Source organism: Natrix helvetica, assembly GCF_964273705.1.
Source record: "Natrix helvetica genome assembly, chromosome: 3".
Taxonomy (NCBI): Eukaryota; Metazoa; Chordata; class Lepidosauria; order Squamata; family Natricidae; genus Natrix; species Natrix helvetica.
In genome coordinates, this window is record NC_138549.1 from 44,626,907 (window position 1) to 44,649,666 (window position 22,760).

A 22,760-nucleotide genomic window follows, 5' to 3' on the forward strand; every position below is an offset into this window, starting at 1 on the left:
CCACTTTCTCTTTCCCTTCCACTCTCTCTCTCTCTCTCTCCTTCTTCTTTCTCTCCCCCCTTCTCCCTCATGCCCCACCCCACTTCCCAACCTACACACCCAAGGAATAACTGTAAGGAAATTCCGCCATGTTTTCTGTCTCTGGAAAGATACAAAAATAAACCTTGTGTTGCAAAAGGAGTGACTGTCAGGCTGTTACATCACAGCGCCATAAGATTGCTGTCTTTGATTGCCGCGTGCACTTCAGAGAAGCAGCAGCCCAAGCAGCAGCACACTCACACAGGCACACATACGCATCCTGTAACTTGGTCCAAAGTGGCCAGAAAATATAGTCCCTGGGTGCCCCTTAAGACGTTTTGAAGACAAAGTATGGGATGACACCCCCCCCCCCAATCACCAAGGCAGCATCCGCTGAATCCTTGCAAAACTGGGCAAAGGCAGAAGGGAGCAGATAGAGCCGAATTGAGCCAAATCTGTCTCTCTTGCGCTGCCCAACTGCAGCAGGAAATGGTGGGTGGCTACTTCTGGCCTTGTTTGGTGCTTGATGCATGACCTACTCTCCACCCCAAGACACTGGCCTGCCCCAATTTGCGGCCAATGCAGCTGCTGTTGCCGGGGTGAGTGGGGAGGGTCACATTGTGGCTCTGTGTTGTAATGGGCTCCAAAAGGAGGAGGGGACCGTTTCCCTCATTGTGAAGCGTGCTAACTTTCACTATGCTGTGCTTGGCGGGCAGGCCATGGAGGCGGCAGCAGACGCAGCATCGGGAGCCACAGAGGGCTGAAAGAGCCGCATGTAGCTCTAGAGCTGTGGGTTGCCAATACCCATATTAAACCATTCACAGCTTGAAAACAATACCATAATTGCCAAAGTCAATGGATTTTATCAAATAAACAGATCAAAATAAATTTATTTAACAAAATTAAGAAATTTAGATTGGGGAATGATATATATGTACAATATTTCATTTGCAAACATTTCAAAAATTCAGTAACTTGTGACATTATGATTAGCAAACTAGTTAAGCATGTACTGGATGACATGATAAATGGATACAGAGTTGGCTTCAAATCACAATGTTTGTCAACAGTTTCTCATCAAAGTGGTGGTGTATTAAATGTGATTTTGTAAGATTCAACCCCTTCAACATTTTCATTAATGACATTGATATGGAAGGAATATTTAATGGAGTTACAGATCACAGAGTCATTAGAGAAGTAGAATGAAATGTCTTCTAATTTCTTCAATAAACATCTACATTCTTTTGCATGACTTCAACGGCATTCTTTGTCCAGAATTATTGATCTGTGCCCCTGAAATTACAACATACGATCAAAAGATGTAATTCATAACACATACATTATGCTCATATTATACTACTATTTGTAGAAATGAGTCACAAATATAATTATCTATAGTTTAAAAATTAGAATTATATGAAACTTAATATAAAAATGCAACAGATTTTACAGTCATCTGAAAAAGTAAGAACATCCCATATAAGCTTTCTTTTTTTTAACGTATGTGGACAAATCATTATTTAATATTCATTCAAATAGTATATAGGCACTCTGCATTTAGCAACTGTTGCCAGCAAGTCAGTCATTAAATAAAGTGGCAGCAGGGGTGAAATCAACTTACCTTTGCTCCTGGTTTGGTAGCAATGTAAGAGAGTGCACGCGCATGCGCCACCTCCGTGTCTCTGCTGGACATTCCATGAATACGCACAGCATCAAAAATGTATGTGATGACGTCTGGGCAAGTGGGCGGAGCCTGCTACTGTGTCACGCCTGGAAAGGTAAGTGAACAGCAAGGGGGGGGGGGGTTGGAATTCACTGTGCCACGCAACGTAGATTAGCTAGAAAGCTTGCACACAGAGCCAGGAAAGCACATTATTTAACAACCGCTCCACTTTTCCGTTGTTCTTAAAGGAAAGATATATGTAATGTAATTAAATAAAATATATATACATGTAATATATTTAATGCAATTAAATAAAAAAACTCTTCTTGTTATCAATAGAGGCTTCTTGTGAAATTCATGTATACTTGAGAAAGGGGGAAAAAAATAAGCCAAACTTCCTGTCCACAATTTTCTTGGCTCTAACACTGTTTGGGGTTTCCTGCATTATTACTTACATGAGAAAAGGTGGGAAGGACTGGGAAAATGTATTCTGCCTTAAAATGTCCCATGAAAATGAAGAGAGATGGTGATCATTGTTAGATCTATATCATTGTTAGATTAGACTGGACTAGACTGGACTGGACACGACACACTCTCATTCTCTCATGTTTGGAATTACATTTTTTAAAAATGTTGATATCCCAAATACTTTACTTGTCAAGCAACTATTTATGCACTACTGAATTAGGAACAATTACAGTATTCAATTGTTTATATCGTGTTTTCCCGAAAATAAGACAGGGTCTTATTTTCTTTTGACCCCCCCCCCAAAATAAGCACCTGGCCTTATTTTCAGGGAGGTCTTATTGTTTTTGAGGTGCAGAAGGCAGCGAGCGTGGTCACCTCATGGCGGTTGCTGCTGCGTTGCAATATTTTCGGGGGAGGACTTATTTTAGTGCATGCGCTCAGAAGCCCGATTGGGTTTATTAACTGGGGAGGGCTTATTTTCAGGGAAACAGGGTAGGTATGCAACTTATAACTCTATACTTAAATAATTATCATGAAGAAGAATAACCTTTTCTGGCTGTCTAAAAATAAGTAGAATACTTTAGACATACTGTTACACAGGAGGAAACTTTATTACTTTTTCACCTCAGAAAAACAAATTCAGCCTAATTTCTTCAGCAAAGGACTGAATTGTTAAAGAACTAGTTCCACTCTAAAACCTGTTATTAAGACAAGAGAAAGAGATTAAATCCACTATGCATTTTAACCAAATTGCTTTCCCAAAAAAGAAACAACCAATGAGCCTTCAAGAAATAAAAGGGAGAGCAACTCCTGTAGCAATTTCATCGTTAGGCACAGACTTAAAATACCGTAAATTCCACTGAATTGACAGCTAAGTATGCTGAAAATGTAATACAAGGTGTTTCTGCCTCCGCAGTAAAGAATATCCCAACTGAGCTTATACGAACTGAAGTCGCGACTTTTGCATGTTCCACAGTTCCACGTTCAGATCTTCGGCATACTTCTTTTACCTTCAGTATATTTGAAGCATACCACACCTTAAACCAGTCGGACTCGTTAGCAGCACTCTTTCCACGTGACTTATATAGAGTAGACCTTCGATTAAGAGGATGCCAATATTTTGTTCGGTTCGGAAATGTATCCCCGCGTGCACACACAGTCAGGAAAGCGGGTTGTTTAACAACCGCTCCGCTTTTCCTTTGTCCTGAAAGGAAACCCGGAGTCTCTCATTTTTAAAAAGTCTCGTCCGTCAGTCATCGCTGTGGTCTCAAGGCCGAAGTTAAGAGAGACTCGAGCAAAGTTTTCATTCCCCTCCCAGCCCCACATCTTACTTTTTCTTTCCGAGGGAGCCTCCCCAGCCCGCCGGCTTGTCCGGGAAACCCAGGCGGTTTCCAAGCGGGCCTCCCGAAGCCGCAGCCGAAGCCGCAGCCTCAGCAGCAGAAGGGCGGGGGGGGGGGGGCGGTGTGTTCTCGGGCAAAAGGGAGGGAGCGAAGAAAGATGGCGGGGCGGGCGCCGGCGGGATGGGAGCCGTCGAGACTGCGAAGTTGAGCCGCTAGGGGAGGCCGGTGGCGGAGGCAGGAAGGAAGGAAGGGCGGGAAGCTTGCGGTGGCCTCTGCTTCCTCGGACGGGGCCAGGGCCGCTTTGAAGGGACAGCTGAGGCGGCGGCAGCGGCTGGGTTGGTCCCGGGATCCGGCCGGAGGCGGAGGCGGGAGGGCGAGAGAATGGTGAATCCGGAGCGGCGGCGGCGCTGCTGCAGCCGGAGCTGCCTGTTTGTGGCCTCACGCGGCTGGGCCGCGCGCTAATCAGGGCTGGAGGCAGCGGCGCGGAGCACTCGGAGCCCCGCGGCCGAAGAGCGGCTGCTGGAGGGAGAGCGCTTGCCGCCGAGGCTGCGGCCCGGCAGCGGCGGCGGAGCCATGCCGTGGCTCAGCGGAGGACGGAGACGGAGACGGCAGCAACAGCAGCAGCAGCAGGCGGCGGCGGCGCCCGGAGGATCAGGGACGGGGCCGCCTCCTGTCGCGCCCGCTGCGGCGATCGGAGGTGGCGGCGGCGGCAGTGGGCCGCGAGGCCGGGAGAGCTCGGAATTGCCTTTGCCCGCTGGTTGGGAGGAGGCGAGGGACTACGACGGACGCGTCTTTTACATCGACCACAACACCCGGCAGACTTCGTGGATCGACCCCAGGGACAGGTCAGAAAGGCTGGGGAAAAGGCTCCCCCTTGAAGGCCAAGCCATTGGCGTCCTTGGTGCCCATTCTTCTCCCCCCCTCCCTTTCCTTCCCGGAACCCCGAGTCCTGACCCTTCCCACGATTCACACAGCGGGGCCTGTGATGTTGGTAGGAAGGGAGGAAGGAAAGGTTCCAGCATCTCGGGCCTGGAGTCTGGTATCCCCGCTTTGCCTTCTCGAAAGGGCCTGAATCCCTGTTTTATGTTGAGAAAGGAGAGATCGGGCCGGCTCTCAGAGAAGTTAACTTTAGAAATAGACTTCTTTTAAAGCCTAAATTATTCGTGTACGATCATTTCCGCAAGCTTTGTAGTAGGGGATGAACATCTCCAATTCCTGGATATGAAAACTCCATTTTGTTCTCCATCATTCTCTTTAACTTGAATGAGGTGGCCAGTTCTTTATTCAAAGTTAGTACAGCAGGAGTTGCTTTTAAACTGCAGTTTTTGAAATAGATCCGAAGTAAGAGCAGATATGTCCATGTATTGCTTTCTAGGACACCTCTTGATTATGCTGACTAGAAAGCAGTCCTGCCTTTGTTATCAGTATCCCAGTGACATTGACAATGCATTACTTTACATAGTAGAAAAAAGATTTCTCTCCGGTGTTTAATTATTTCTCTCCAGAAAATATTTTTAAAAGATCCAACTCAAATATTGTAAACTTAACATGAAATCTCAAACATTGTTAAATAATTCGAAGTGTTCTCTTAGAACTGTAGATATGCATTCAAATTTGTACCAGCCACATGTGTACATTGTTAAGAGCTTAGGTCTGTGTGCTTTATCACTGCAGAATTATTGTAATAATGAATCAGGATGATATCTGAGATAATATAGCAGATTGTTTATGGGGAATTTTGTTTTTTAAACTTTAAACAAATAAATGTACAAACCTCATGTTCAGGTAGTAATGCTGTCCATACACAGAAAAGGAGTTTGTTCAGTTAAATGTACTGTGCAACCTTAGGTATCATTTGTAGCTAGGACTTTCGTAGCTAGGACTTCTGAATCTGAATCAATGACAAAGAAACCCAAAGTGCTTTTTTATACTTGTTAACTTTTCATTTATTGGTTTTAGATGTCAGAAAGCTGTATATTTATCTTTTTTAAAGCCACTGACAAATACTGAATATGAATCTAGGTATTTAAGTGAAAGTGACAGTTTGGTGTAGTGGTTAAGGCATCAAACTACAAAAGGTAGAAACTGGGAGATTGTGAGTTCTACTGCCTGAGGCACAAGTCAGCTGGGTTATCTTGAACCAGACACTTTCTCTCACTCTTAAGGAAGAGGCAATGGCAAGACACTTCTAAAAATCTTGTCAAGAAAACTGCAGGAACTTGTCCAAGCAGTCTGAGAATTGGACACAGTTGAACAGAAGAAGAAAAATAGAAGCTGCAGAGCAGCTTTCCCCCCTAATTAATTGTAATTACTTGGATTTCCATGTCTAATTGCGCATCAGACTATTTTAGTATTAATAGGACAATATTATATAACATACTCTGCACATACTTTCTATATTAAGGAAATACTGCATAAATTATTTTACAATTTTAACATTACTATAATTTCACTGAGTGGTGAAATTATTCATTATTTATATTTACAATTTTCCATACAAACCTTGAAAATGCAAATGCAATTAATAATAATGGTTAGAAAATTTCCTGGCAAGTCATAGGTGAATTTTTAAAGGTTCAAGAGCATAACTTTTGTGTTAAATACTTTGTTTTTCACTAGTGATTTTGGAGAATGTCCCTAGCTGTCACTAGGAATTCTAAGTGGTTACAGTGTAGGGTGTCTATGGAGAGTCTCAGACATTCAGGTCATGTTTGTTCCAAAGGTGCTTTTTCAAGAGGCAACTGAGCTTTCTTGTTTTTCTTTGAAGATGTTTTCTTTCTAATCCAAGAAGCTTCTTGAAGACATTACAACGTAGGGATGAAGTTATAGTTCCTGTAGACTAAAACACAGGAATATTTCATGTGCTTTCAGGGACCACGTGAAATGTAAGCTGAAATTGCATAGGAACATTTAATACACACATCTTTTTTGGAAAGGCTTTGTAAGGCTATATATTATGGTTGTATTCTGCTCCACACTGGTATTCTTTATGTTATACAGTGGTACTGCTGGTTGAAAATCCTAAAAACTGTGATCCTAGTATATATAAATGACATCAGAGTGAAAAAAGCTACAACTTCTGATCAACGTGAGAAATGTAATAAATCATCTATGTGCACCTTTGGACATGCTTATTGAGCATGAAATTTGCTTGACTGTAGTTTAGAAATTAATTTGGCTGAGTGGTCTTTACAATGATTCCACCATCACATTACCATTGGGTTGATATTAAGTTTGGCTAGATATTCCTGGCTTCAGTCTCCTTTTTTCAATCAATAGGAATACCTTGTTTTTGATATATACCAGGATTGAAAAACAATTGGTGCTAAAGATTTAATGGCAGTTCAAGGTCTAAGGCAGATTCTAAGTACTAAACATGTAGGGTATGCCAAGAATGTGATTAGGGTAAGAAGGGTCTTTCAAAGGAAATGGTGTATGCCATTTTTATGCCTAATTTATATTCTGGATTTATATCAATATATTTGGCTGCTAAGCCAAATGGTAAAATTTGATTGCTGGGTTGAGAATGTGCATGGGATTTGAGATGTAGCAGTTTGGATTCATCTTTCTTCCTCTCTCTTTAAAAACATGGGAAATAGATATCAGGACTACTACTTTAAGATTATTTTTGTGCAAGTGACTGATGTTGCTAAAAGATGTGTGACTGTCTTAACTGTTTAATGTATTAAGAAAACAAACTTTTGTCAGTATTATTTGGTTTTGTGAAAGAAATATGTATTTGTCCTCATATACTGAATTATGCATTCAGGACTACTATACATAGTTTGGGTATTAGCCACCGGTACCTGGCAAAAAATAATTCTGCAATGTTAAATAATTTTTAAAAAGATTTGTTGTGAGTTTGTTAAAGGAAGTATGAAAATTATAAAATTCCTGTTTTGATACTTTAACAAAGGAGTAAGGGTAGCTGATTTGCAGTAATTTTAACACTTCAAAACAAATCTTTTCATAATATTTTTCTGTTACTATGTAATTAAGTTTCATGCATTTTTAATAAAATTGAAAGTATAACATTAAAGTATGCCTAAGAATTCGAATAAGATATTTATTTTGAGTTAGTAGAAGTTTATAGTATAAAAATATGTTGCAGTGTGACATAGGGCAGTGGTCCCCAACCTTTTGGGCACCAGTGACCGGTTCCATGGAGAAAGATTTTTCTGCGGACTGTACGGGATGTGGTTTTACATATTGCCTCCATTCAGCAGATGGGGCTTCACTTGTTTGGGCAGGCTGGTTACTGGTATGCCATGGACCGGGGATTGGGGATCAGATCAGAGAAATATAATTCTAAGATGTGTATAAGTGGTTGCATAGTTGTTTGATTTCTCCCAGATATCACATTTCAGCAAAGTATTGTAAATATTCTATTTTTCAGAGACAAATAGTTTCAGAAACTATTTATAGATTTGTAATACTGTATGCCTTAAAAATTGTGAAGATCAAGTACACCAATCAACTAGAAAACCTAAAATTACAGGTGGCAATCCTTTTTTTAAATTAAAAAACCCCTCACCTTCTGTTCTAAAACAAGTTATAGTACTTTAAAAGCTCGTAAAACATAACATGTAGCAGTGACGTGCAGTCAGTAGAGGCAAGGGAGGCAGGGCCTCACCTCTCTTCATGGAATAATAGTATATAATATTATATACTATATATAATATTATATACATCCGTCCGGCCGCGCCCGGGAGACGTGGAGGGAGAAATGTTGTCGGCGCCTCCGGATGACGAACCAGTCGCTTGCTTTCGTCATCGGGAGGCCGACAACATTTCTGCCTCCGCGTCTCCCGGGCGCGGATGGACGAAGGTAGCCAGAATGGCGCCGAAGCAGTCCGGTGAGCGAGTGAGGCAGCGAGATCTTCGGTCACTCGTCCACCGGACTGCTTCCGCATCTCCCGGGCGCGGATGGACGAAGGTAGCCAGAATGGCGCCGAAGCAGTCCGGCGAGCGAGCGAGGCAGCGAGATCTTCAGTCACTCGTCCACCGGACTGCCTTGGCGCCATTCTGGCTACCTTCGTCCATCCGCGCCCGGGAGATGCGGAAGCAGTCCGGTGGACGAGTGACCGAAGATCTTGCTGCCTCGCTCGCCGGACTGCTTCGGCGCCATTCTGGCTACCTTCGTCCATCCGTGCCCGGGAGATGCGGAAGCAGTCCGGTGGACGAGTGACCGAAGATCTCGCTGCCTCGCTCGCTCGCTTGCTCGCTCGCCGGACTGCTTCGGCGCCATTCTGGCTACCTTCGTCCATCCGCGCCCGGGAGATGCGGAAGCAGTCCGGTGGACGAGTGACCGAAGATCTCGCTGCCTCGCTCGCTTGCTCGCCGGACTGCTTCGGCGCCATTCTGGCTACCTTCGTCCATCCGCGCCCGGGAGACGTGGAGGCAGAAATGTTATCGGCCTCCCGATGACGAAAGCAAGTGACTGGTTCGTCATCTGGAGGCGCCGACAACATTTCTCCCTCCGTGTCTCCTGGGCGCGGATGGACGAAGGTAGCCAGAATGGCGCCGAAGCAGTCCGGCGAGCGAGCGAGCGAGGCAGCGAGCGAGGCAGCGAGCGAGGCAGCGAGCGAGGCAGCGAGATCTTCGGTCACTCGTCCACCGGACTGCTTCCGCATCTCCCGGGCGCGGATGGACGAAGGTAGCCAGAATGGCGCCGAAGCAGTCCGGCGAGCGAGCGACGCAGCCTGATCTTCGGTCGCTTCCAGAGCCGGAGCGGGATGGAGCAGCCATCGCCTTGGAAGTGAGTCCCGCGGACGGAGCTTTGGGGCTGAGGAGAGAGGCAGGGACGGAGGGAGTGGGGGGAGAGGAGCCGCCCCCCTCACCCCCCAGGCAATGGGGAAAGCTTTCCCGAAATGGGGGGGGTGTCGCGGGAAATAAAAAGGGCGCGCGCTGGGGGGGGACGAAGGAGGCTTTGGCGTGCCTTAGAGGCGGGCGGGCAAGCAACGAAAGGAGCAGCGAGGGCGGGCGGTGGCTGCAGGCGGCAAGGCTTGAGCGGGGTGAAAGGGACTGGTGCCGGTGGAGGAAGTAATGCTACGCCGCTGTCCCCTTAATGTTCACTCAGGAAGGCGGAGAACGAGACCACGTGGTCTGCACACGTGGTCTGCACACGTGGTTCCATTCCCCGCCTTCCTGATGACGTCACCAGCCTCCCCAGCCATAACCCTCACCGCACGTCACTGACATGTAGGCAAAATAAAAATGAATACATTTTATTAGTAAGCAATGAGAAACACTTCTTAACTTTCATTTGACATGATACAACTTTAGTTAAGAGAAAAAAAGTAATCTTGTATAAGAGCCTTTTCTGTATGCAGAACATTTCTGCAAAGAAACCTCATATATTGCTGCTAATTGTACATAAAAAAGTACGAACTGAAAGTGGGTGCATGTATATGGGGCAAAACCTGGTTTTGCTGTTTTAAATAGATTTTTTGCTCTATTTCTATTATGGATGAGGTGAAGGCATTTATGTTAAAGATACCTGCCTTGATTAATTGGAAATCATCAACTTTCTTTGAAGCATTTGTGTGCATATTTTGAAGCTTATTTTTGCTACTAAAAGGTATAGAAAAGAATAAGTTTAACAAAATGTTTACTTGTGCAAACAAAATATTTATCCTTTTTTTGGCATAGATGTGTACAATTTCTGGGCTTCGATTCAAATTGTCATTGAATTACATTTGAATATAGAAAGGGAATATGATTAAAGAAGTAGAAAAGAATAATTAATTAATTAAATACCAATTAATTTATAATTACTTTATACTTTTCTCAGCTTCGTGATGTTTCAGGTTTCAAGCCACTGCATTCTTCTCGAAGGTTATCTGTAGCCCACAACATTAAATATACTACACACGTGTCATTTAGTTGAAGCATGCCATCTTGATAGGTATAAATATGAGTTCATATGAGATGCTTTGGGAATAGTATGTTTCAATATATTCAATATTAGGCAACTAGTCTATAAAAGTATATTATTGTGTCTGTTACTTAAAACCAAAAGATTTGTAGAAATTCACCATCCTGTATTAGTCACTTGTGATCTGTACTTGATCAGAATGAGTCAGTAGTCATACTTCACCTCGCTTTGGGTAGCAGGCCTTAGGATAGCCCACAATTAAGACAGCTATACTTTGGGGATTGTATATTGATAGATTATCCCTAATTTAGGTCTCATCGTATAATATCATCTGTTAGAGGCTATGGTATACAAATTATAACTTTTGGGTGGGATTTTTTAAAGTTCAATTGGGTGTATTTTTTATTTTTATTCATTTACATTTGTACAGCTGCCCATTTCAGAAAATACAACTCTAGGTAGCGTACAACAATCAAACAATAAATATTAAAAACAATAAATAATTCAGACTGTAAAATAAATCTTATTAAAACAAATATATAAACTTCGCAAAAGAAGAATAAAAGTTGGCATCTGAGTGTATCTCTGTTTCCCTGGGTGTTCTAATTATATATCCAGGTCTTGAGGGACTTTCAAAATGTCAAAAGTGATGGAACTAATGTAATTTGAGGGAGATGATGTTCGATAAGATGGGCCCATGGCAGATGAGATCCCTAGTTGATGGTATCTGCAGCATGCCTTCACTGCTAGATCTTATAAGGGAGGATGATGTGATTGGGGAGAGGCAGTCTCTACTGACCAGGCAATGAAACATTAAATGGATGCAGATTTAATCAAACTCTGAAGTCATCAATTAATTAAAATATCTTAAACATTGTAATTTAGAAAAGCAAATTCCATCTGGCAATAGAAAAATTACTGAAGAAATTTAATGTTTACTGAACTTGCTGGTCTTTATGGCAAATACACAAGCAGCATTTATTGCTTTCATTGGATTAACACAGCGGTTCTCAAATAGTGGGGCGCTCCCCCCTGGGGGGGCGCGAGGCTCCGTAAAGGGGGGCGCGAAGGCTCCCTTTCCATCTGGGTGCAACGGCGGCGGCGGCGTGGGCGAGGCATAATATATCCCGCCTGGAAGTGGCAGCACTTCGCACTGGATTTTCATTGGAACCGCGGGCTGGAGCTGTTCAAGAAGCCTGCTCGGGCGGGGGTGGGAGGGAGGGAAGCATGGCTGTCCCAGGCTTCCCTCCCTTCCCCCCCCCACCCAGCCCAAGCAGACTTTTTGCACAGCTCCAGCCCGCGGCTCTGCTGAGTCTCTGAGCAGTCCCCAGCGCTGCCACTTCAAGCCGGGATATATTCTGCCATTCCCTCGGCGGCGTCTTTATGCAGGTAGCTCGCCTCCCCCCCAGCAGCTCCACCGCCAGCATTCCGTCTGGAAGCGGAAGCGCAACAGCCGCTGTTGGGGAAGGGACAAAGGGGCGGCGGTCGCCCGATCTTGCCACCCCCACCCCTTCGCCCCTGGTAACGGCGACTGTTGTGCTGCTGCTTCCAGCTGGGATGCTGGAGGAGCTGCTGGCAGGGAGGGAGGGAAGAAGGGGAGGAGGGAGTAAGGATAGACAAGCAAGAGGGAAAGAGGAAAGAAGGCAAGCAGGCAGGAAGGAGGCAGAAGGAAGGAGGGAAGAATGGAACTGGAAGGGAGGCAGGGAAGGAGGGAGGGAGAAAGGAAGGATAGGAGGATAGGGAAAGAGGAAAGAAGGCAGGCAGGCAGGGGGAAAGAGGAAGGAGGGAACTGGAAGGGAGGCAGGAAGGAAGGGAAGGAGGAAGGGAGGGTGGAAGGAAGGATAGACAAGTAAGAGGGAAAGAGGAAAGAAGGCAAGCAGGCAGGAAGGAGGCAGAAGGAAGGAGGGAAGAATGGAACTGGAAGGGAGGCAGGGAAGGAGGGAGGGAGAAAGGAAGGATAGGAGGATAGGGAAAGAGGAAAGAAGGCAGGCAGGCAGAAGGGAGGGAGGTGCAAGGAAGGAAGGAAGCATAGATAAGCAGGAGGGAAAGAAGGCAGGCAGGCAGGGGGAAAGAGGAAGGAGGGAACTGGAAGGGAGGCAGGAAGGAAGGGAAGGAGGAAGGGAGGGTGGAAGGAAGGATAGACAAGTAAGAGGGAAAGAGGAAAGAAAGCATGTGACTACGGTGGGAGAGGAGGATAGACCGGTGTGCTATGTTATGCAGAGGTGTACTTATAACAATTTTATAGACAAATTATACTATTTACAGTCGCGCGGGGGGGGGGGCGCGAAATGTTTTCTTCTTCCTAGGGGGGGCATGACAGAAAATAATTGAGAAGCACTGGATTAACAAAATAGGAACCACTTTGTGTACTATTTTATACAGTCTTTATGAAGTTACCCTTTCTTAATATTTGATACGTCTATTAGAATGCTAAGGCATGGCAGGTAAGATTACCCGATGTTGCCATTTCTGTGAGCTTTAGCAACTTGGTAACTACTGTATTAAACAAAAGTGAAATTCATATATTAATTATACATCTTTAAAGTTCTTTGGGGGAGTTTTTTTTTTAGCTGAGGCATGTATTTACTGGTTACTTGACAAATCTGTCTTTGCTTCTACTGTAAGACATTAATGCGCTACCTGAATGGAAAGGAATTTGATTTAACTACTTAAGTTACCTGCTTTAGAATTTGTTATTCTGTTTTCTTAAGATCTATATAAACATCTTTCTTTATTTTATGTAGCTTACATGAGCATTTTTTTCAAAATGTCAGAAGAAATTGTAAAATAATTCTGAATAAGTTTTATATTTACTACTTATTTAGGTGAGTTGAGTTCAAATCTAGGTGACTGTTATGAACAAATGCATCATTGTAAACTGTCCTTAATAATGCACATTAATCTCTCCCAAAGATATTCCAGTAATATGTTTGATCCTATCCATTTCACCTTATCTCCTGTTACTACTCCCCAACTTTGCCTAACACACACACATACATATATGAAAAAGGTCATTTTCATCCCTATGGATGCTATGTTTCTTCCTCAATCTTGGGTGTCCTACCAGACACTTGACAGTTTAAGGGCTCTACTAGGAACTAGCAGTTCCTAGTACTGCACTCTATTCCTGGCATCTGTAAAAGTCACTGTCCCATCTATTACTGTTGGAACCACTTTGGTCTTTACTTTCCACATCCTCTCTAGTTCTTTCTTCAGACCTTGGTACTTCTCCAGTTTCTCACATTACTGCTTCCCAATGTTTTTGGTACTGCTACATCCATCATTACTGTCATCTTCTGCTCCTTGTCTTCTACATGATGTCTTGACTAATTGGCCAATATCAACTTGTCTGTCTGTCTCTAGAAATTCTACAGAATCTTAGCCCTGTTATTCTCTGTGACCTTCTGTGGAATCTCCCGTCTGAATTTGAAAAAGTCTAGCCCACATATTGTATAGATGTTTCTATGTACAGTGCCAGCCACTTCATTCTACTGTTCAATATATGCTGTTTTGTCTTACATCCTGCCACTATATGTTGGACTGTTCCTGAGGCTTCTCAGCATAGTCTACATCTCAAATACTTTCTAATGGGGTAGAGATCTGCTTCTATGGGTCTGTGGCTTAATGCGTTCTCTTATACTACTATAATCAGTGACTCAGTGCTGTTTTTTTTTTTTTACTCCAACCCTTTCCAGCAGCTGGTAGAATTTCCCAATGTCTGCCACCTCATCTGTATGTTGATGGCATATCCCATTTAGGGTCTTGATTTTCCTTGCCTGCTGCTGCCTTAGGCATTGTCTCAGCAGCTCATCTTGAGGTATCATCTATTCCTGGATGCTCTGAGTTTTGTGTCCTGGATAAACACTTTGACACACACTGCCTGATTTATTTCCAGGTGGTATACAGTTCCTGAGTGTTGGTTTTGAGGAGAAACGTCTGTATATTGTGAGGAGACTCTGAGTCTTCACATTAGCAGATTTCATGTGCACCTTTGGCCAGCTATACCAGGAGGGTATTGGATGAATGGCAGGGCAAAAGTGTTGATGGCATGGTCTTTCTACTCATTAAACTGGCTCTTCGGGACCTGTCTTATCCTGTCTTATCTTTGATGGTACTTGGATGTTGCTGTTTTCCTTGCCTCCTTATCATGTGACTTTGGGATACCAACATACTTGTAGCTGGTCTGTGTGTCTGCTATGTAGCTGCTTAGTCCAACACATCAGTATTAATTACCTTGTCTCTCTTGATCACCATCTTGCCATACTTCTTCAGTCCTAATGACATCCCAAGTGTCCTCGCTGTAGATCTCTGTTAGGTGGGCCAGCTCTAGCATACATCTTGATGTCATCCATGCAGAGAAGGTGATTGATGGTAGTTCCACTCTTGAACTTGTATCCATTCCTTGTGATTGTCTGCCTGAGAAAGTTCAAGGCTATGCAGAATAGCAGGACTGTGTCACTTTGGTTTATGCCATACTTGATGACTACTTGTGTGAACTGTCTTGAATTGACTTCCATTGTTGTCTTCCAAAGTCCCATTGAATTTTTGAGGAAGATGTTTAGATTATTATTCATTTTGTATAGTTCCAGGCATTCATAGATCCCTGTTTATGGCATTGAGTTGTAGGCTTTCCTGTAGTCAAACTTAGCTGTGTTCAGATTGATCTGTCTAGACCTTGTGTCTTAGGTGATTACTCCAATATTGTAGGAAAAAATATATGTGAGGTTACTTCTGAACAAAATGTAAATCTGGGCAGAAGAGAATCATATTCTCATAGAAGAACAAGCAGGCTTTAAACAAAGTCGATCTATTACTGAAAACTGCTTTGTTCTGAATCATCTAATTGCCAAATATGCCTACAAGAGGAGACCCCTATATGCAGTTTTTATAGATCTCACAGCTGCATTTGATACGGTAAGTAGAGATGTACTATGGCGTAAACTGACAGCTCTTAAAATTGAACCCAGACTACTAACCCTGATCAAAACCCTATATATAAATACTTGCCTGAAAGTGTGTATGGGTTAATGGAGCCCTGACTGACAGGATTCACACAAGCAAAGGGGTAAGGCAAGGATGCATTTTAGCCCTATTAGTATTTCATTTATACACCAATGACTTGCCAGGATTAATGAAAGACCATATGATGCACATGCTCTACCTATAAGCAATTGGTATTTTGAGCCTCTACTATTATTCTCAGTATTCTGAGCTGGGTTCATGTACTAACCTATATGTTTCTATAGCTTGGAGGCTATGATGCTTGATATGACTTTCCATGTTCTGAGGAAGCAGGCGAGTGATGGTGCTGTTCTCCTGTGCGCTACTTGGAGAATCCAATCATGGATTCAACTTCAGTTTGTCCAGTGACTGAGTTATTTTAGAGTCTTTTAGCCATGCCTCCTAGGCTTGACTGCCTCAGTTTCTCAACTCAGTCAAGGTCACTGGCGTTACTTTGACTTTCTCCTCAGTCATTGAGCAGAGAAACTAAAGTTCGTAGTTTGGATTCTTCAATTTTTACTCAGTGGCAGCAGCACATAGGATAACTTATTTAGACAATTTGACATCTGTCAAAAGGCCTCACGGGGCTTGCAGCAGCACAGGCTCCTTCCAGGCCTCGCACGAGGCTCAGAGCTATCAGGCAGAGCTGTCAAATCTCCATGTGAGGAAAAGGCTCCGTAGCAGTGCAGACATCCAGGAGGGCACCGCAGCGGCTAGAAGATCAGTTAGCGATTCGGCTGGGTGAGCTTTGGCTGCAGCTTCAGCAGGAGTCCAAAGGCTGTGCTCAGGCGATCCATTGCTGAAGAAATGAAGTGTGGCTGCCATTTTGGGCACAAGTTTGGGGTAACTGCCATTTTGAATTGCTGTTTTGGCGTGGTCGCCATTTTGGCCACTAGATCGGATTGGACTGCCAGTCTAGTGGCGATTTGAACTTTCAAACATAGAGCGCCTCAGGAAAGGCTCTGAGGGGCTGCACCTGGGCCTTTGCTTCTCCTTTCCCTGCAGCCTGATAGCCAGACTCCATCCGCGGGAGCCAAATAGATCTGGGCTAACCCTGCAACAGGCTAAAAGTCCCAGTCTACCTCCACAGCTTCAGCAGTTGCAACAGCTCCAACATCAAATGGAACAGCTTCATTTTTGCGGCTGCAGGTCTCAACAGAGTGGTGCCAGGCCTCGAACAAGGCTGCCTGGGTGCCTTTCCCACCCATTCCTGGGCTCTTCCCTGTCCCAGTACTTGGTCACAACCTGGTGAGGCTGTGGCTGAGAACAATCTACCAAGTCGATCGTACATACCTGTTTCTGAGGTGGTAAATGGGGCATCCCTGGTTGCCAGCCTACCTGCCTATCAAGGATGGCTGATCTAGGTCACGAGGAGGAGGAACCTTGCCCAGGCCCATCTTCCATCATTCAGCCAGCCCCCAAGAGGAAAGCGGCTAAGGTGCCATCCAAGGGCTCTACCAAGTCAGGCAGGCCTAAGACATCCTCCCACAAATCCTCTATATCAGATAAAGATGCCAGTAGACGATTGAAGGCCTTGGAAAAACAATTCACAAGGATGTAGAAAGCGCTGATGGTTAATCCATCTCCTCCAAAGCAGGCTTCTGAACTCACTCAGGTCAAGTTTGAGACACAGGATTGGCCTCCAGATGATATTTCTGTCTCCTGGGGTTTTCAGGCAGCTTGTTGCGAAGAGGATTTCTCACCCTTCAATTGTTTTCTCATAACTGGAGAGGATTTGCCTAGCAATGCCAGGGAGGCCGAGCCTTCAGCTGACCTTAGACCCTCCTCAGCAGGGTTTTTTGCGGAGCAGCAGGAATATATTTCCTGGCTATAATGCAGGCCGTGAAGTTTGCCTTTCAGTGCAGAGCCACTCCTACCTCCACTAGGGAGGAGAATCACGTCCCAGATAACCAGGGCCAGAGTAGGGACAAACGTCTTCCCAGTCAGGATCCCCCCCCTCTCCCAAGCCATCAGTGCGCAGTGAGGACTTACTAGCAGCAGAGGAGGTGGCCACTGAGCAGATCCTCTCGGATGATGAGGATATGACTCTTGACAAACCCGCCTTTACGGGTCTCTTCAAGCCCACACTCTTCTCCACAAGATGAAGTCCCTTCTCCACAAGACGAAGTCAGTGACTAGTATAGAGATGGCCAGCACCTTGGCTGATCCAGCCAAGCAGCCAAGAGCAGTAACTTGTTCTAGGAATCGTCTGCCAAGCACGAGGAAGTTCCTGCCCCCCAGCTCTTTCTAGATGTTGTCCAATGCCAATGGTCTCAGCCTGGTTCTATACCAGCTCCCAGTGGCTGCAACAAAAGGTTGTATTCGGTAGCTCCTGAGATGGAGAACCTCTTACAGTGGCCCAGGGTAGATACCCCCATGGCCGCTCTTACGTCATCAGCACTCATCCCTTCTGATCTCATGGAAGGGCTGAAGGCGGAGGACAAGATAGTGGAGTCCTATTTCCGGAACGTTCACCAAGCCGGAGCCTCGGCCATTAAGGCTTCGACCTCGGCTTCCTTTTTTAATAGAGCCATCCTTATGTGGCTGAGGCAGCTCTTAGATAAAATTCCCATGGAGGATTCCAGGCTCCGCCAGGATTTAAACAAACTGATGATAGCCACGGAATACTCAGCGGATGCCACACTTAATGCCGCCAAGTCCGCTTTGCACGCATTTGCGGCTAATGTAACTTCCAGGTGCTTAGCTTGGCTTCGTCATTGGCAGGTGGACATGCGATCCAAATGGAGCCTTGCCTCGGCAAGGTTTCTACTCCAGTGGAAGGAGATCACCACGGATGCCTGGCTTCTATAGACGGTGAGGCTGGGCCTCACCATAGAATTTCCCTGCCACGCCGCCACTTTCTAAGTTGCCCCACTCCCAAGAATCCCTCCAAGAAGGACCTAATGGAAACCGAGATTCACCACCTCCTAGACATCAGCGTACAAATGCTTCAAAATGCAGTCCCAAAATTCCATCCTTGGCAGCATTTGGGAGGGGGATCTACTTACCTCGATAGATCTCAGGGAGGCTTACCTGCACATACCCATCACACCATTGCACCAAAGGTTCCTGCGGTTCCACTATGTAGGGCACAACTTTCAGTATTGGGCCCTGCCATTTGGCCTGTCATCGGCCCCCAGGACTTTCACAAAGCTGTTAGCAGCAGTAACAGCACACCTCCGATCTCGTCGTATGAGCATGCAATGTTACATGGACAACATCCTTATCCAGTCGTCCGTCAAACAGGCACAGCGGGATCTGCGCACCACAATGCTCGTTCTGCAGAACCATGGCGTCTCCGTGAACATGGGGAAGAGTCAGGTCTGACCCACCAACAGACTCTTACACTTAGGAGCAATGATCGACACCATAGCCTGCAAAGTGTTGCTTTCTCCAGACCGTCAATCCAGCCTACGAGCAATGATCTCATCCATCTGATCTCAATGCCGGGTACCACTGATATTGCTTTCCCGTTTACTCGGGAAAATGATCTCCTGCATTTTGGTTGTTCCCTGGGCAAGACTGCACGCCTGTCCATTACAGTGGCTTATTCTACTGCACGAACGAGCAGAGAGAAGCAACTCCAACATCAAGGTGCGGATTCCCCCTCGAGTTCAAAACTCGCTCCTTTGGTGGACTTCCCCAGCTGTAAGGAAAAGGTGCCTTTTCAAGGATCCCCATCAAGTTGCTGTAAGACTGGACGCCAGCCTGTTCGGTTGGGGTGCACATCTACAGTCTCACCTGTTGTAGGGTCGTTGGACGCAGGAAGAGCTGGAAAACAGCATAAATTGGCTGGAGCTCAGGGCAGCACATCTGGCCCTATGTCGCTTCAAGGATCAGGCCGCAGGTCATCACGTCCTGCTCACAAATAATGTGGCCACCAAGGCTTACGTAAACCACCAAGGGGGCATGCATTCCAAAGCTCTAATGCAGGAGGCGGAGAAACTGTGTCTGTGGGCGGAGATTCACCTATTGTCCATCCACGCCGAGCACATCTCTGGGATGACCAACACTCAAGCAGACTGGCTCAGCAGGTCCACCATCGACCACATGGAGTGGAGGCTTCATCCGGTGCTATTTCAACAGCTATCCAGCTCCCTACTGGCCCCGACAACCATGGTTTGTGGACTTAGTCAGTCTGTCAGATCCTCAGTGGCTCCAGCTAACCGTCTGGCACTTGAGAGGGACCTCCTGAAAAAAAGGAAATTCTTTTTCTGCTTAATACAGATCCTACTGGCTTCCAGATGCAATTATATAAACCGTATTTATGATGCAACCTGGGCCGCATTCTGCAGGTAGTGCTCCACCAACTCCATCGAGTCCATTTCGGCCTCAATTCCCCAGGTGCTCGAATTCCTACAACATGGACTTGACAAGGGGCTTGCCCCAAACACCCTTCACAGGCAGTTCGCAGCCCTGTCAACAGTTCTACAGTCAGGTTCCAATAGCACCCTCTCTAGACATCCATAGGTGTCTACTTTCCTCCGAGGAGCAGTGAATCTGCGACCACCTGTAATTCACTGATACCCCACATGGGATCTTTGCCCGGTCTTACAGGCTCTTGTCAATCCACCATTTGAGCCATTGAGGACTTCCAGCCTTCATCATCTGACACTGAAAGTCGCTTTCCTTGTGGCAGTTACCTCTGCAAAGGTATATTTCACAGATGGCAGCCCTGTCTGTCTGAGATAATCTCTGCATCATTCGGCCTGATAGGGTCATCCTCAGACTGGACCCATCATTCATCCCTAAAATAAACACTCGTTTTCATAGTCTCAGGAAGTAAGTCTATCTGACTTTTGTCCCAATGGCACTCATCCCACCTCACAGCGCAGCCACCACAGCAGCCTGGGCTACTGAAGCTTCGATGGAGGAAATATGTAGGGCAGTCACATGGGCCTTCTCATCGCCGTTCATCAAAAATTATAAACTTGATTCGCTTGCCTCGGCTGAGGCATCATTTGGGCGGAGGGTCCTACAGGCGATCCACGAAGCTGACAGGGCCCTAGACAATCCATCTTCCCACGCATAGGACATTAAGCTTGGGTATATCCCATGATTGGATTCTCCAAGCAGCGCACAGGAGAAGGACCGTTGTCTTACCTGAAAGGTAGATCTCTGTGTGCTGCAGGAGAATCCAACCCCACCTGAAAATCCGGGTCCACATCTGGATTAAATGAAGATGACCGAGTTGAAACACGCAGCATGTCAACAAACTCTTTTTGTGGTCCACGTCTTCGTTGAGAAACTGAGGCAGTCAAGCCTAGGAGGCATGGCTAAAAGACTAAAATAACTCAGTCACCCGGCAGACAAACTGAAGTTGAACCCATGCTTGGATTTTCTCACAGCGCACAGAGAATTACCATTCAGGTAAGACAACGGTCCTTTCCTTGTGGGGATCTTTCATGATCTGCACACTCCTTCCTTATGCTAGCCAGTCTGGCAGAGTCTGCTGCAAGCAGCTGCTTCTGTGCTGCTAAGTTATAAGTTTCTTTAGTCAGCAGGTATGGATTATTTTCAGGCCAGCTGATGCCCAGCCTTTCATGTTCTTGACCTGTTGTGACAGTAACCAGTTCTCATTCTCGTGGATTGCTGTGGTCTGCTCTGAGATCCTATAGCCGTAATGCACTGGTGTTATGTTTCTTCTCTTTTTCCCATACGTTCTTCCAGTACTGTTCAGTTTCTGCTGTTGGTGGTTCTGCTTTTTACTGTGTTGGTGCACTGTGTTTGGGAGTACACTTTGAAAAGTTCTTTAGGGAAGAGGACATTTATCTTTTTGGCTTCTACTTTAGTATATCAGCCTGGTAGCCAGATCTATGAACCTTTGTTTAGCAGTCCTTAAGGCTTCAGATGGAGTTCATTGTATTTTTTTTTCAGTAGCTGAATCTTATTCTTAATCTTTATACTTTTCTGTAACTCCATGCAGATGACTAATCTCTCTGAAGATTGGTTTGATCTTAGCCTCTGTTTTCCAGGGGTTTGTATCTACTGCTGTTTTTCTTAATTGCATAGCAAGTGTTCCCAGGATAACAGAGACTGTGGTGTATTATGGTAGAAGTAGGGATAGTTGTTAGGGCTTTGTTGGCATCCTCTCTGAATCATGGAAACTGGTGTCAAGGGTTGATTGTAGATCCACAATCTTATGCCTCATATTATCTTCTGTGTTGTGGAATGGAGGATATGACAGTGACATTCCAGCTTCAGGTATTGGTTGTCCATCCAGTTGTTCTTCGGCATCTTCTTGAGTCTAGGATGTAATATGTAGTTGATCTATGTCAGTGGTTCTCAACCTTTTCTTTACCATGAACCTCTTTTAAATACTGTTTGTGACCACAGACTCTCAAGACTTAACTCAAAATTTAAATCATAACATTTCTTAAAACGTTTGCAGACCCACCCACCCCCTCTGATGACTCACAGGGATCCATGGACCACAGGTTGAGAACCACTGATCTGTGTCAAATTGTGAGAGTGACTTCCTCTTCATTATGTTGAAGCATTGGATAACTAGATGTTTCTCAGTATGGGTGCAGGTTTTTTGTCCATCCTTACTTCCATAATATCTTTTATATATCTCTTCTTATTAGATCTAATGTAACGCTGTTTCATCCTTTCCAGATTCTCTCTTTTTGTCCCTGTATGGTGTGTTCTAGTAGCCCATGTATCATATTGTCCTGGTTGTTCAAAATCTGACACAGACCTTGTTAATGTAGGTGACATCTGAGCTGGCATGACTCTCCTAGCTCATATCACTTTGATGTAGACAGATGAAGACCCCTACTGATAATTTGTTCCCCTCATATGGATAGCCAGAAATATATCTGATTGATGGTATCATGAGATATGAGAGATCAAAGACCCTACAATGGATGTATCAATCCCAATCTGACTCTGCCAAAGGTCTTCAAAATGCAATTATGCTATCTTTGCATTGTAATTCTCAACAATTTTCTTTGAAGAATTGTTGTAATTGATTGAGAAAAATTCAAAAATAAAAATCCAAAATTGAGTTTCAGCAGTCTTCCAGATGAGAGTTCAGTAGTAAATTATTGGGTCCAAACACTTAACTCTTAAATCAGTTATCGTTTACACTCAGAAACTCAATTAGATTAAAATCTTTATTGCAGAGAAAAATTAACTATAATAGTCGTTTGGCCACTACAATGTATTCACAGACTATATCTGTGCTTCAGAGTTTAAACTTTATGCTTCCAGGGCAACAGCACTTAGTGAGTTCCATAGCACACTGATATATGCCCTAGCATGGCAACCACTAATTCCCAGGTCATCAACTTCATCCTTACAATATATTACAAATTCAGGGAATGAGGAAGCAAAATAGTCAGATTTGATATTAACATATTGTTAATATATTGTGCTTGTTACACACCCA

At 44.8% G+C, this 22,760-nt stretch overlaps 1 protein-coding gene across 2 annotated transcripts in view; it reads left to right on the top strand.

The window, feature by feature from the left end:
* The first annotated feature begins 4,061 nt into the window (after nucleotides 1-4,061).
* The window catches only part of WWC3 (WWC family member 3), an 89,540-nt gene continuing 70,841 nt past the window's right edge, over nucleotides 4,062-22,760 (top strand). For both annotated transcript variants that reach the window (XM_081946817.1, XM_081946818.1), the window contains exon 1: nucleotides 4,062-4,334. In XM_081946817.1, coding sequence (XP_081802943.1) covers nucleotides 4,063-4,334 — 272 coding nt within the window. In that variant the 5' untranslated portion in view covers nucleotide 4,062. The remainder of the gene's footprint in view (nucleotides 4,335-22,760) is intronic.